General features: G+C 31.7%; 5 protein-coding genes across 5 annotated transcripts, besides 2 other annotated features; 3 read left to right on the forward strand and 2 right to left on the reverse strand.

The window, feature by feature from the left end:
• Positions 1–1,471: part of a mobile genetic element that runs on past the window's edge.
• A 1-nt stretch (position 1,472) lies between these two features.
• Positions 1,473–2,400: a mobile genetic element.
• Positions 2,401–4,303: 1,903 nt separating this feature from the next.
• TVAGG3_0603750 lies at positions 4,304–7,669 on the forward strand (the record flags this gene model as incomplete). The annotated part of the gene is made up of 1 exon (XM_001309524.1): positions 4,330–7,596. The coding sequence occupies one exon, from the start codon at positions 4,330–4,332 to the stop codon at positions 7,594–7,596; it is 3,267 nt and encodes a 1,088-aa protein (XP_001309525.1).
• A 1,231-nt stretch (positions 7,670–8,900) lies between these two features.
• TVAGG3_0603760 (pectin lyase-like family) lies at positions 8,901–10,798 on the forward strand (the record flags this gene model as incomplete). Its single annotated transcript, XM_001309525.1, has 1 exon — positions 8,911–10,752. One exon carries the CDS (start codon positions 8,911–8,913, stop codon positions 10,750–10,752), a length of 1,842 nt encoding a protein of 613 aa, XP_001309526.1.
• A 196-nt stretch (positions 10,799–10,994) lies between these two features.
• TVAGG3_0603770 (armadillo (ARM) repeat-containing protein family) lies at positions 10,995–13,448 on the forward strand (the record flags this gene model as incomplete). Its single annotated transcript, XM_001309526.1, has 1 exon — positions 10,995–13,448. One exon carries the CDS (start codon positions 10,995–10,997, stop codon positions 13,446–13,448), a length of 2,454 nt encoding a protein of 817 aa, XP_001309527.1.
• Positions 13,449–14,094: 646 nt separating this feature from the next.
• Positions 14,095–14,376, reverse strand: TVAGG3_0603780 (cellular macromolecule catabolic process; the record flags this gene model as incomplete). The annotated part of the gene is made up of 1 exon (XM_001309527.1): positions 14,095–14,376. The coding sequence occupies one exon, from the start codon at positions 14,374–14,376 to the stop codon at positions 14,095–14,097; it is 282 nt and encodes a 93-aa protein (XP_001309528.1).
• A 5-nt stretch (positions 14,377–14,381) lies between these two features.
• On the reverse strand, positions 14,382–15,518 carry TVAGG3_0603790 (cellular macromolecule catabolic process; the record flags this gene model as incomplete). Its single annotated transcript, XM_001309528.1, has 1 exon — positions 14,382–15,518. The coding sequence occupies one exon, from the start codon at positions 15,516–15,518 to the stop codon at positions 14,382–14,384; it is 1,137 nt and encodes a 378-aa protein (XP_001309529.1).
• Positions 15,519–15,858: the final 340 nt, after the last annotated feature.

The raw sequence follows: 15,858 nt of genomic DNA on the forward strand, positions 1-15,858 counted from the left end.
TGGCCCGTATAAATATTGTTTGGCACTATATAGGGATGCTATTTATCATATTTTCATCCCATTTTACTGTTATCGCCTAGTGAATGTACCTTTGTTAGAAAAAATATACAACTAAAATGTCAGTTTTAAAAAATTTAAAAATTATATTAAAACAATAGTCATTGAGGATGGTTAATTGCAAAAACTCAAGAAACTATCATTATCTCTCTTTGCTTAACACATCTACAACTGGAAACATCATTCCAAATGAAGTTCCTCAGTCTCGTCAAAATTTCTCTCTCATCTACAACAAGCTTAACTCAAAACTCAAGAAACTATCATTATCTCTCTTTGCTTAACACATCTACAACTGGAAACATCATTCCAAATGTTGCATTCAAGAATCCTATTATTATTCTTTCTTTCAATCTTTTATATTTACTCTTTAAATTCTAATATAATATAAATTCTTCATTTCCTTTGTTTAAACTTTTTTCATTTTAATACCATTTTATCAGATAGTAATTTTTGTTTTTCTCTGACCAAAAATCTTCTCAATTTAACTCCACCTTCACAAAAATTCATTGAGTTCTCTCAAAATTCTTGTATTTTTGGTATACTTAAAGTATCATCTTCAAATATTTTTTTGGAGAAAATTGACTTTGCATAATATCGTAATACTTTTTAAGGCAGATAGATTTACCGTAAGTTGAAGAACTTTTAATTTGAACAGAAATTATTCAACAAATATTCTTTTTATTTGATCAAGATACGTATACCAATATGATCTACTTGCTAGGGATATGTAGATCACGTTCAGAATTTGCCAAGTTTGGTGAATATCTATGGGATTAGGGACATCTATTTAATTTAAGAACTAAAAATTAGCATAGGCGTATTATGCTGTTACTGAAATATATTTTGGATGTATAAATTTTTACTTAATACTCTTTTATTGTTATCATTTTTAAAGATTTTTTATTATGAGCAAAAAAATGGCAAGACAATAATATATTGTACATGCAATTTATTATTACTGAATAAATTTATCAATCAAATTTGATCACATACAATTTTTACAGATAAATACATTATCTCAAAAAATATCTATATATTAGTATATGTTACACGAAATGTAATAAAATGTATTACTTTGGTTTATCAATTTATAAATAAGAATGAAAATTTGTTATAGCTTTGTTCCAATATTTATTTTTATATATTTAAGTTATCCATTTTACTGTTTTCATTCATATTTATAACAAAATTAGAGTCCTTACATTATTTATCTTATTTCAATAGTGATAAAAATCAACTATATTTTGTAAGATCTTAAAAAGTGACAAAAATGGAAAACTACATTAAATTTATTTATAAGGATACAAAATTATATGTCATTCCACCAAGAGCGGTTAAAGCATTAACACTTTATTTATATATATCTCACAAGCTAAGTTTACCTCTAAACACATTCGAATTAACAACAAATAACTACATCATACTGGGATTTATTCCTTATTCATCTAGTTATTATAAGATTTACAACCCCATGAAAATTTAAAATTTTGTCAAAAATAGTGAATGTACCTTTTTTCTAACACAACTATCAATAAATTGTAATATCATTATACTATATATTAATATGAATTTTTATAGAAAAGCTTTATTTTTTTCTCAATTTTTAATTTCATTTCAGTCTCTAAACTTTCTTACTATGTAAAAACGTATTATTATAGTAATAAAATAAAATACATGTTTATTCGATCTCGTATTTCAAAAAAATAAAATTACTTATATAAAAAGATTCTCTTTAGTCAACTTTCTTTTTGAATCTCTAATAAGTTTTTACTGTTGCTTCTATATATTAAGTATTGATTCTTGTAGTAAAGAAAATCCGGAACGTTTATTTATTAGAATACTCGAACTTTGACTTACATATTACTAATTGTAATTATTTTCAAGAGCTATTTCTATTACTCCTACTTGTTCGGCTTAAAATCTGCTATATTGTTAAGATAAACTAAGTCTAAATTTTGAACCATTTTTTGAAGTTTAAAGTGTAATACATATCGATTTTTTATCCGAATTTAAGAATTGCTTCAAAGTTTTAGCGTGAAATCGTGCATTTTTTCTAATGAAATTGTTATTATAAGATAAGCAATCTGAGTTTTTTTGAATAATATGTCACTACACATGATAGAGCGTTACGTGCTGAAAAGTTACGCTTCGTTCTGAAAGTGGTAATGAAGTTTTATTAGAATTCATCAAAAAAACGTATGAAAATAATCGTATGTCAAAATGTGAGCACTTCTCAAAATTTGCTCACATTTTGACTATTTTTGTGAGATCTTCCTCACAATTTTTTGACAAACGTACAAAAAAGTGCCAAATGTGAGCAAATGTGAGCAATTTTTATATCTCGACTCTCCTTGCAGTTTCGATTTTTTCGAAAAGTGAGAGATTTTCCGTTCTAATAAATATATTTGATAACCGGGGTGTCCCCCGGAATCAAATAAATTATCATATCGAGAATCGGAGATCCTTGCAGTTTCGATTTTTTCGAAAAGTGAGAGATTTTCCGTTCTAATAAATATATTTGATAACCGGGGTGTCCCCCGGAATCAAATAAATTATCATATCGAGAATCGGAGATCCTTGCAGTTTCGATTTTTTCGAAAAGTGAGAGATTTTCCGTTCTAATAAATATATTTGATAACCGGGGTGTCCCCCGGAATCAAATAAATTATCATATCGAGAATCGGAGATCCTTGCAGTTTCGATTTTTTCGAAAAGTGAGAGATTTTCCGTTCTAATAAATATATTTGATAACCGGGGTGTCCCCCGGAATCAAATAAATTATCATATCGAGAATCGGAGATCCTTGCAGTTTCGATTTTTTCGAAAAGTGAGAGATTTTCCGTTCTAATAAATATATTTGATAACCGGGGTGTCCCCCGGAATCAAATAAATTATCATATCGAGAATCGGAGATCCTTGCAGTTTCGATTTTTTCGAAAAGTGAGAGATTTTCCGTTCTAATAAATATATTTGATAACCGGGGTGTCCCCCGGAATCAAATAAATTATCATATCGAGAATCGGAGATCCTTGCAGTTTCGATTTTTTCGAAAAGTGAGAGATTTTCCGTTCTAATAAATATATTTGATAACCGGGGTGTCCCCTGGAATCAAATAAATTAGCATTACTAACATTCCTTTTTTATTTAAAATTTTCAATTCTTAAAACAAAGTTTTACCTCTATTTAATTATTTGCCATGAAAGTATAGAACATTAAAAATTTATCCTACTACCTCCACCCTTATAATACCTTCAAAAAAATTATATCTCAATTTATTTTCTATCTTTATATTGATGTGCTTATTCAAAAACACTAAATCATAAGTCTTCAGTTCTCAAAATACTCTCAAATTATCTCATTGCGCATATTTTGAAATTTGATAATTTTAAATTGTTAAAAAATTCATTAATCACAGTAAAATATCTATATACAACAATTAACTAACTGATTCCACATCTTGAACATTCGCATTTATTTAATATATTTGAATATCATTTACATCTTATTGAATTAGATCATAAATCACAGTTCCTTAATATACTATCTAGCTAACCATTATTGTTGCACAACTTACATGTGATTAAACACACGTGTATAATTCTGTACAACTCATATCTCTATCAATACTTTATTTATAATCAAAACAAAGGTTAAAATTGTATACCCTGTCACTGTAGAGTATTCTCCCAACTTTAAAGTGAAAATCAAAATTTGATATTTTAGTAATTTCATGTGAGATCGTTATTTTATAGGAAAACATACTGAAAATGTTTATAAGATGTTTCTCTATCATATGCCAAAATATCATGGTTTAAATGCTCTCCTAAGTGTCTATAACTGAATTTTAGGGCAATAACCTTATTCTAAATGTTGGGAAAGTAGGGTATTTTGATATAATTTTCAGTGAAATTTAAAGATCTTCAGAAAGAAAAACTCTATTCATCTTGCAGCTCAATGTAATCATAAAGAAAAGATTGGACATATCTGCTCAATGTAATCATAAAGAAAATATTGGTATTTGAAAGATTTATAGGTATGAGAATGTTAGTAATAGATTTTATGTCATCATTACTATTAAATGCCACGTTAAATTCATTAATATCTCAAAAACCATTTGATATTTATTTTAAATTCTGAAATTAGTCCATATATTTATGGGCTAAAATTGCACAACATAAAAATCTATTGTTAATCTTCCAGGCAAAATGATAATATGAAAATCGATAATGAATAAAAAGCGATCAAAAAAAAATAAGCTTTCTCTAATTTTTTATGTCTAATATGTATGAGGACCTTTATATTTCACTGATCTCATGGTCAAACATGAGTCTTCCACATGTTGAATGTTCTGCCATACATACAACTGATTTATCTAAGAAAAAACTTCGATACTCATTTTTGGATGACAAACCAGTTCAAGGAGTAATCTCATTCGGTTGTTATTCGGGTGAACTAATACGATTTATCATTCTTAAGGACGAAGTAAAGCCAGCATCAGTATCTTTTGCGCATAAAACAAAAATTGTTGCACTCAGTGATTGTTATTTTCAAAGCAATTTCTTTTCAGTTGCATCACTTTCGTTTGATGGCCTTTTCTGCATATGGTCAGTTCAAGATGGCATTTGTTTAGGAAAATATGAAAAAATCTTTCCAGTTGGATGCCAATTGATGGCTACATCAGGAGATTCGATTGTTGTTTCAGGCAGTTTTCCGAATGTTTTTATCTTTAATACATCAGAAGAAAGAGTCACAAAAATTTTACATCCTCATTATAGTTTTACAGCCGGTATTGGCATTATTCCTAGTGACAGATCAAAAGTCTTATTCCTTATGGACTCAAAAGGTACTGTTACTTATGCTTCAATCGATCCATCCATTACGCAAACGTTCAAATACCAATTGCTTGATCCGAATCGTGTAGTTATCAAATCCTTACCATCACCATCGTTCAAATTCTTACTAACATTATACGGAGATTTACCATCTGCTAATTCATCGGCAGAATCATCCTCTCCATCATACTTTTCTATTACAGACTTATCATCTGTCGGCTTCCCATCAATTACACATGAGTACAAAGACCTTCATACGGCTACATGGATTGATGATTATACATTTGGTGTTTTATCTTACTCTGGCTCATACACGCAGTTCGAAATCAACGACAAATACGTTGAAGGCATGGACAAGAGTGAAGAAGAAGAGTATTACGAGGACGAAGAAGAAGAATCTGAAGAAAATACAAATTGTCCAACTGAAGAAGAAGAATTTCTACAGCAAATGACTCCCAAATCACCTACATCCAATGATACCGCAACCCATATTGACTATCTCTATTCCCAATTGAAAGATTTGTATCCACAATTGCGAGATCTTTCACATCCTGATGCCAAAATCTTTGGTCGCAACAGGTATTGTAAGATACCAATCACCAAGTCCAATTTGCACTTGGAGCAGCTTTACTACGCCCAAGGAACATTCCCATTTGGCTGCATCACGAGTTTTAAGAAAGAAATCATCGCCGGATTCAACGACACTGTTATCTTTCTTTCAAACAATTTCGATGAATTCTCATTAGGCCAAATGTTTGAGCAAGGACCGAAGCGAACAACGGCACAATGCTTAAACATACAAAACGATTTGGTCAAAGAAATCATCGAAGGTTTGGAAGATGGCTCGATTTCTTACTACGATTTAAACTCGATGACTTATTATGTCCAAGAAAACGTCCACAAAGGAAGAATCAATGAGATTTGTACTTGTGGAAAATACTTGTTTTCCGCAGGTAGTGATAACACATTAGTTGTTACGAACTTAGAAACAAAACAAGCTGTCAAAACTTTTCAACATTTCATGTCAAGAATTACTCAATTTTTGAGACCAATTGAAAAAGTTCGAAAACCGTTTTGTGATTATTTGTTTTGTTTAACGGAGTTTGGAGCTATCTCTGTTATAGACATTGAGCAGCTTGACAATGTTTTCAACATGACAGGACATGACGGACAAGTCACTTCTATAATGATCCATTCTTTGTCAGGAATTTTGATTGTAAATGCAAAATCTTTGTTTTTCTGGTCACTTCACTCTGGCAATCTTGAATCGATTTTGCGAGGCAACAGGAAGGAAATATATCTCAAAGATCCAGACAAGAACCATGTAGAAGTCAAACCAATACAAGCGTTCGTGAATGGAGTTGTTTACGAACAGTTGTTGTTTGGAGGAAATTCTTTGAGAGTTATTGATATCAACATCAAAACAGTTTCTAATCAAATCTCTAATTATTTGATGAGAGTTGCAGATAAATCATTGAAAGAGACGATCGAAGGATTCCCTAATTTAGGATTATTAAGTGAAGTATTTTCTACTTATGTTTGTGATTTCCTCAAGAAAAACATCGGTGTTGAATATGGAAAGCATTTCAACATTTGTTTTGTAGGAGATAAAGGTGTTCACACTGTTAATTTGATCAAACAAAGATTGCATAATGATATTTGGACATTTAGTTCTGAAGTGTCAAGTATGATCTTGGCAATGAGAATAATGCTTTCAATGGCAATGAGAAACCATCCTCTTTTCTTCGATACAATGAATGATTTGATTAACAAATACACAATTTCTATCTCTTCAAACATTAAGTATTTCAAGAATCCAAATGTCACTTCACTTTTCAAGTATTTCAAGAATTCCACGCCAATGATTATCAACTATTTCATGGACATGGTTGAGAAGTATCCACAAGAAACAAGGCGTAGATGGATGAATTACTTGCAATTAGTCGAAGGAACAACGAAATACAGAAGAGATTTGATAATTGGCGCATGGATTGGATTGGGAACAACTGTTTTATCTACTTTGAGTGATACGGAATTGAAACTTTTAGCGGAAAGAGCTCAGAAGTTAAGTAATTCTCAGTACAGAACATTTATTCCTGAAGTTTTGTACAGATGCGCAACGAGATTTAAAGATATAGCAGGTGTTTCTGATATTGTTATTCGAACATTGATTACTTCACAGAATGCAGGACGTATCGATTTGAACATTCTCTTCGATGCCGCGCCAATTGGTTTCTTAAAGAATATCCTTCAGCTTTCGAACGAAGGACAAGAAACATTGGCAAAAACATTGATAAATGTAATCATCGATATCATTTTGCAGGGAAGAGTGAGAGATGACATCTTGTTCCAAATGATACAGACAATTATCGGTTGCTCAAAGGCTTCCTTAACTGACCATATCAATAAACAATTGAAGGCTATCGATGATAAACATAAATGGTTCAATTTCGGAGCCGATCAACATTTGATAGCTTACGGAAATAATTCTGGAACACTTTTTGTCACTAAAAAGATTGGTTCTGCGTTCAGATCATCGATCCTTTCGTTGGCGAAAGAACCCCTCTTGGAGGTAACAAGCGATGCCTCTGGAAATGTGATTACTGTAAATACAAAGTCAACAATCTTCGAAATTCAAATTAAGGTTGCTGACGACCAAGAACATATGCAGCTAGATGTTGTTAGTACAAAACCAAAAGCTCAGTAACTTACTACATTTTTATTTTGTTTCTTTTATTTTATAATAAAAATTTTATTTAAAAAAATTATACGAGAACTACCATATAATACCAAAAATTCTTTTATGGTTGATGGTTCCCTTATCAATAATCACTAGATTTCAGGAAAACATTTGATATCATAGCAAAAATTTCGTTATTTTAGAATAAATTGCTATAATATCCTCATTTATTAGAATTAATATATTATTTAATGGAAAGGAAAATTATACATGCATATTAGATCTTTTCAATGCATGGGTTAAAAAATTAATTTATTATTTCATAGAAATACATTATTTAAGTGGTATTTTATGTTATTATTACTATATTAATACATATATATAACTGCTAAAACATTAATCTGGCTGTTGTTAAAAATTAACTCAAAAATTTTTGCGTTTTTTAGATGAGTATTGATTGGAAAGTGATATCCTTTTCATTGTTTTATTTTCATTCGACAAATATCAAAATTGGGAGTTTGCCAAATATAATTTAACTCTCAAATTTTTTTTGTGAAAAGTGTCCTCTGAAAATAGATTGTGAATCAAGAAAATTGAATGATTTTTTACAACACGAACGATTAATTTATCTAAGCATTGATGAATTATATCATTAAAATATGTGTTTATGCATTTTATCCAGAAAACACTTTAAAATAATATAAATATAAATTTGAATTCAAAACTAAGGATTAGGTGGACTTTTCTGATTATTAAGCCGAACTCAATTCTCTGAAACAGTCCGAAGAATTATTTTAAGGGAACCTTAAAATTTAGTATTGAAAATTCTAGACAGACATTTAAAATATTCTCTATTTCTCATTTGCATGCAAGTATTTCAACTTAATCCTGAACGCCGATATTAATTTTTCAGAATATTATTAGAAGTTTTCTGAAGGATTTGGAATTAAAATAGTCTTATCACACTTTTCAATGCTCGATTTTTAAAAACTGTTTAAAAATGGAGCTTATATTGAAATAGTGTAGAGACTAAAAATTATCACAGACTATTTCAGAGGATTGAGTGGCAACTCAATCCTCTGAAATAGTCTGTGATAATTTGCAAAATTTTCAACTCGACTCTGGATGTATACTAAAAATCATTAATTATTTTTTCGATTGATACACCATTAATTCTGTTAACTTTTGAGATAAATATCAGGACGATAGTGCAATATTTTCGTCTTTTTAGTAAATTTACAATAAGAATTCATTTTGGTACTACTTCATTCTTTTATATTATTGAGAAGCATTCAATATTCAATGAAATATTAATGTTTTGTTAGGGTTTTCAATTTCATAATGTTTAATCTCTTCCTCGCTACTGTAAGTTCCGAAAAGAGACCACAAATCGAAGCTGATAAAGTTCGTTTCCAGGGTTATGGAAAGTTTAGCAAGACTGGCCACCAAATAGCTATCTCTTCTAATCAAAGACTTTATTACTACGCAAGCGTACACATTATTAACGCTTACTTCTCCAACTGTGTGGCTAATGATCTTAATCTTAAATGGCAAATGTCATGCGGTGGTGCTATTTTCTTAAACAAGGGCAGCCTCTACTTCGAGAGAAAAGATGGATCCTATTCAAGCAGTTTCGATCAATGCCAGGCTACAGATAAGGGTGGTGCTATCTACGCTTATGATAGTGCTTGCGACATTTTCCAGGTTAACTTCTTCCGCTGCAAAGCTGGTAATGAAGGTGGTGCTTACTATCATGATGGTATGCGCTATTCTCGCCCATACTATGCCAATGCTAAATACAACACTCTTATCATCGAGTATTGCACATTCAAGGGCAACTTGGCTGACTCATATGGTGGTGCCCTTGCCGTCAAGGGTGCAGTCCCATTCACATTGAAAAACTCCAAGTTCCTTAATAATGGAGCTGTTGCAGGTGGCGCTTTATATGGCGATTACTCTGACATTACAATGACTAATAACTTATTCGTTCTTAACTTTGGAGATCATACAAGACCTTGCCAAAACAATAAGAAATGCGGGTCTCCAAACTATCAATCGTTCAAATACGTTCCAGCAGGTGCTATCCTTATTCGCTCATCCCCAGAATATTTTCCAGTCGATGTCTACTCAGCAGAAAACTGCTTCAACCAGAACTTCCTCCTTAACAACAGATGGCCAGATAAGAGCAAAACTTCTGTCAACATTTTACTCCTCTTCGCTGTCAGATTTAAATCTGTAAACGATAAAATGAAGTGGCACACAGTTAATGTTATCGATAACATGACTTTGGCAAAAAAGTTTAACTATCCAAAGGAGTACCCATCCAAATATATCCAATTAAGAGCTAATGGCATTAATATTAGATCCTTCGAAATGACTGGAACAAGGCAGGATGTTGAGGGTTGTAAAATCGATGGTTTTCCAGCAGTAACTCCAATTCCACCAGCAACACCAATTCCAACACCATATCCAACAGTCCCGACACCAGATCCAACACAGCCACCGCCACCAACTCGTTCACTTGCTGCCACACCATATCCAACAATCCCTCCACCAAGAACACCATTCCCATCAGCAACAATTCCTCCAGCAACAAAGAAGAAGGATACTCCATTCCCAACACTCGCTCCACCTCAAACCCCAGCTCCAACACCATCTCCAATCCCAACTCGAGAGCCAACAGCTCCACCAACAGCCACACCAGCCGCAACCCGCTCAGCTATTCCAACACCAATCAGTGTTCCACCAACTATAAACATCACAATTCCAGCCAATGCTAGTGTTGACGAAGAAATCAATACATCAGATTGTGGTGAAATGTGCAAGACCGAACACATCCCAATGCGTACACCAAATGCTATCACAATCAATTATGAATCCCCTGTTCCAAACACAGAAGATAGCGCCAATAACGCAAAGAATGCAGTTATTGGACGCAACACAGCTGCTCCAGATGAGTCGGCCGTCGGTTTCGTCATCGCTGCAGTTGCTGCCGTCGCCGCTGTCGGTGTTATCGCAGGTATCATCTACACACTCACAAGATCAAAGCCACCGCCAATGGACTTAGAAAATGCTGAACGGGTTAACATGGGCAACGACAATAATGCTGTTGAAAATGATAACCCAATCTACAACAATAATGCTGCTCAGGATCCATTCGCTGATGAATTCGAAGACGCATAAACTTCCTAATTTAATCCCGAATAAATAACTTCATCCTTTTGCCTAACAATTTTAATCATTTTTTATTAATTGACATCCTGGATTTAATTAAAATTATAATTATGTGAAATTATAACATATATCATTTTTATTTGCGTTATACCAATTCTCGCCAATGAAAATGAGGATTTTAATTTCATTGATATTTATTTTTCTAGCCCCTGTAAATATGATTCATCTCAATGGTTTGTTCTTTGAGCATTATGACTGATGAAATATTTTCTCATTTTACAAATTTCTTATCAGCTGCTTCTGATGAAGAAAGGCTGGAAATTGAAAAGGTTCTACTATCACTGATTCAAACTCTACAAGGTTTGGCCACTTATATTAACATTTTAAAGACCCCAGATGTTCCGGATAAATTTTGTTGGGTTGCTTTATCAATTATTCATCGAAGTATATCCCTTTTATGGGAAGCATCAGATCTAGACACAAGAATTGCCTTTGTTCTCGAGTTTAATCCCTTAACATTTCTAGATAATTCATTTTTTGCATCAGTATTAGATTTTCTTGATGACATATTATGCAGTTCGAAAAATTCTTTTCAAACATACCACTCTTTATGGGCCATTTTACTAAATCAATCTCATGAAATATTTCCTACCCTTAAAGACGATAATCATATCATAAAATTTTTACAAACTGTACAGGTATTATGCAAATCACTCATTAACTCCAATGCGCTTTACGAAAACGAAACATGTGAATTTTTCTTTAATTTCACTCATCCATTTTTAGAATTAGACCTATACTCAGACAATACTAAATGCCAGCAACTTTTCCTCGCATTCTCTATAACTTTCGAATTATCTTTTCATTCTGTTTTTAGAAAGAAATGTGATGTTGATGATGTTACTCCATCTTCATTAATAGATGTCAGAAATGCTTGTTATGAGAATTTTACTATATTTTTTTCCATTTTTAGTTCAAATGAAAATCCAACCGAGCCACAACTGAATTTGATGGAATTCATTGTATATAAATTGTCAAGTATTGCATTTGACACAGAACCAGATGATGAAACCATAGAAAAAGAGCTAATAATTTCAATTTTGGATTTTATTTGGCCTTGTTTCATAATTATACTTGAAAAATCAACATCAGAGCTTATTAAGTGCGAGTATGTCCAACTCATGATTAATCTTGTTGATTTTTTCGTTCCTTCCGCAGAAAATTTATCAATTTTAATTCAAGCATTAGAAATCAAAGAAGAGGACAATGAAAAGTTTTTATTCGAGCCAATACAGTTCGTTGATGACAATTATTATCCTACTATCGATGTAACTTCTTCTTTACGTGATTTAATTTTGAGATATCTGTCGAATTTGTCAAATTATGTTTCTTTTGAAGATATCAACGAATTACTCAACAGTGTTGGTGGATCTGAACAAGAAATGATGTTCGTTTCATGTTTTGCAAAGAAATCTTTGCAAAATGAAGAAACAACAGCGACATTAGCATCGTACGTAACCACAGTAATGAGTAACATATCAAATACAATTGAAGAATGCACATTTTTGTATCTTTTGTCGAAATGTTTTCAAATATTTGATTTAAATTTCCACAACGAGTTGATTTCATCAGTTTTTCTGCATCTTGATGGTAATTCATTAGTTTATGCATCATTATTCTCTAAGTATCTTTATAAATTGGTGAAAAAATCATATTCAGAAATTATTCCAGTCGAAATCATTCTGAAATTACTTGAACTGTACGGAGGAACAGTGATTTCTACTGATTTATTAACAATTTTCATGAAATTGTTTGATAAAAGTGAATATTTTTCTGAAATTTCTCCAAATCTGCTTAGAGACATAGCAACTTATCTTCCATCAGTATCAATTGATACTTCTGACTCATCGATTGAGTGGACATACACTGCAATTCAGTGTTTGACCCTCATTATTAACAAAATTGGGGATATTTCGCATCCAGAATTAGTTTTTCATTGTTTTGACACATTGTTAAATGATGAAAATGAAAATGTGAGAGATTTAGCTGTTTTGGCAACGAGTTGCGTTTCAAATAATTCTCCTTTGTCAAATCAGTACTTTGAACGAATTATTTCTGCATTTGAGAACAAAGAATCAATGAAATATTATATTGATGACTTCAAAGAGTTCTTTTTCACATTCATTTTGCTTTATCCAGAAAATTGTCAAAAAATCTTTGACTTTTTCTTAAATATGTTAAGCAACATTGAGTTAGAAGATAGTACAGATATAGCAGCTTGCATTTCAGTGATGGCTTTATCAATGCAAGTCTCAGGAGACTTTGAAATTTCAGATTCTCTTCTAATAGTTTCAAATTATCTTAATGATATAGATGATACATGTTTGTTGTATTGCATCAACTATTTCACGGCTTCTGCGCTCATAAACAACAGAGCTGGAAAATATCAGATGAATGAACTGATAAATAGCTTCTTAGAAGCAATTGTTGATCATCAAATTGCTTCTTTGCATAACTTCTATCTGTTCTTTGATGCTTTACAGAATTTATGTCTAATTTCTCAAGAAATTCAGACAAATTTTGCAAATATCATGGAACAAATGAAACAGGATCCAACATCATTCATTCAGCTTGACGCTGATATGATGGATACTCAGAAAATAATGAATTATTGTATAGGAACTCCTCAATATCATGATGAATAAATTTTTGTTATTTTTTTTTTTTTTTGTAAGCCGGAGTTTGTATTCTATCTAGAGCATAGCCTTTAGCACGTTCACTGTTCTTGGAGGCGCAAACATTATATTTTCTAATGAAGTTCTCTGATTGGCGAAATAGAGAAGCTTTGGAGATGGGCTCGTATTCGTTTTCATGGAAACTTCCTATGGGCAATATTTTTGGATTTCAATGATCTACTGATCCCAAAAGATAGTTTCAATATTTACTAAGCATTTGTGGCGAATTACATTTCATCGATAGATGTTTGTGAATACTACAAATTATCATATTTCAGAATTTATGCGCATTTTTAATTTTAAACAATCTTTATTTGATAATATGAATGAAGTTACAATACATTTCATATAATCTATTAATGATCTATCTTAGATCATGGATAAAATAAAATCTAAAATATTTTTCATTGATTCCAAAATCACGCTGATATCAAATGAGAATTCTTATAACTCACAAAATTCAAGATTCTTTATTGAAAATATTCATATTTTCATTAAATATAAGAAGATATAATTAAGTTTTTCGGATATTTTTTATTTAGATAAAAAATGGTTAATTGAAGTTAAATATTCGAATTTATTTTATTCATTGAATGTAAGAAAAAAAAATAAATCATTAGAGTTTTTCAGATGTAACAATAGTTCCACCCCATTCAATGACTGTGAAGCCATCACGATTGAATATTGGAAGTTCTTGTGGTTCGATGTCGCATGGACTCTCTAGAGGGAGAGCTGCGAAGAAGACTTTGTTGATGTTGTCTGGTTTCGGTTCGACGTTCATTGGACACATCTCGTCGAAGTTTTCGAACTGGAAGCATACTTTGACATATTTGTATCCACAAAGCTTCGGACACCAGTATGTGACGAAATCACATATCTCTGCGTCGTTGAGGTTCATAAACTTCAGCTTATCCTCGAAGAAAGAGACACTATCTTCGCCTTTGATGATGAATCCTTTGCCATGTTAAGATTAGGGTAGAAGAGTGTTTCCCAGAAGAGATACCTCAACTTCTTTCCTCTGTGGACGATCTCGCCTGATGGGAGTGCTTTCACATTCCACGTGTTATCTTTGTCGAATGAAGGATACACGAATGAAAAATCACCATCATTGATTTTGATACTTACCTTTGCATCGATTTCTTCCTTTGGATACAAATAAATCACTGGTTTTCCGCCACATAACCTTAAAGCAAGATTAATTGTATCTCCATCATGAACATTATAATCCATCAATGTATTTTCATCTTCCATTTGTTTTCCAGCAAAAATGAGTCTTTGAGATTCAGGATATACGCCTAATTTATAATCAATAAATATTTTCAAATCTTCTATTGTCATATTTAGACTTACGCCTTTCAGAGTGTCAATGTTTCCAGGAAGTGATTTAATATAAATTTCATGAGTTAAATCATCATAACGCCGAAGAATCTCATTTATATTAACTGGGTGCCTATAAAACAAACTAATTGTGGAATCATTTTGAATTTTATATTCTTTTAGTGTATGATCATTTCTCATAAGTTGACCAGCAGAGATCATTCCTAGATTTTCGATCGGTATATCAGTTTTCTCGTGAACTATTGATTTAAAATTTTCAACGCTGGTATTTAAATCAATATCATCGAACCTCCATCGTTTCCCTGATGATAATAATACATCAATATTGGCATATTCAGGAACAGGAGATTGGGATGTGTGATTTTTTGTCTCCGAAATTTCTTGTTGAAGCTTGTTTTGGTAGAAAGAAAATAGTGAATCAAGAATTTGAATTCCGAGGATTGATGTAATCGTTTCAGAAATTTCAGATGCTTCTTCTTGACTGTTGAAATCTTTTAAACGTGCACGACTAAGCATCATCAATATGTCTGCTTTCCCATGATAATTTGAAAGATTTGTGAATAATGTTGCAAATTCGCAAGGACTTAATTTTGCATAACTAAGAATTTTAGCTATCTGTTGAGGACTTCTTGCCGATAAGAATGTATCATTATCAACATAATCAGATATATTTCTAGCAATCTCTTTCCAGTCTGGCTCCATCAAATTTTAAATTTACGACTTTCGCCTGAATTTTTTTTTCCAGCAAATTCGGTCTTTTTAGCTCATAAATTCCCTATAACAAACACCACATGAAATTACCACTGCTAATTCAATACTCAAATTTTATTGATTTTAAAGATTTCAAAATCTTGGGGATTTTTATAAGTTTTAAATAGTGAAAATTAAACTTTGAATTGAACGTTGAGATATTGAGTGTTTGTTCGGCATTCTTGTAATGATTTTCGATTCAACAGATGATTTGAGTGAATTATTAACAATTTAAAGGATAGTAAAAACTCCTTCATTTCTATTATTTGGGGAAAATTGCGATTTTGAATAT

This window comes from Trichomonas vaginalis, chromosome II (genome assembly GCF_026262505.1).
Source record: "Trichomonas vaginalis G3 chromosome II, whole genome shotgun sequence".
NCBI lineage: Eukaryota > Parabasalia > Trichomonadida > Trichomonadidae > Trichomonas > Trichomonas vaginalis.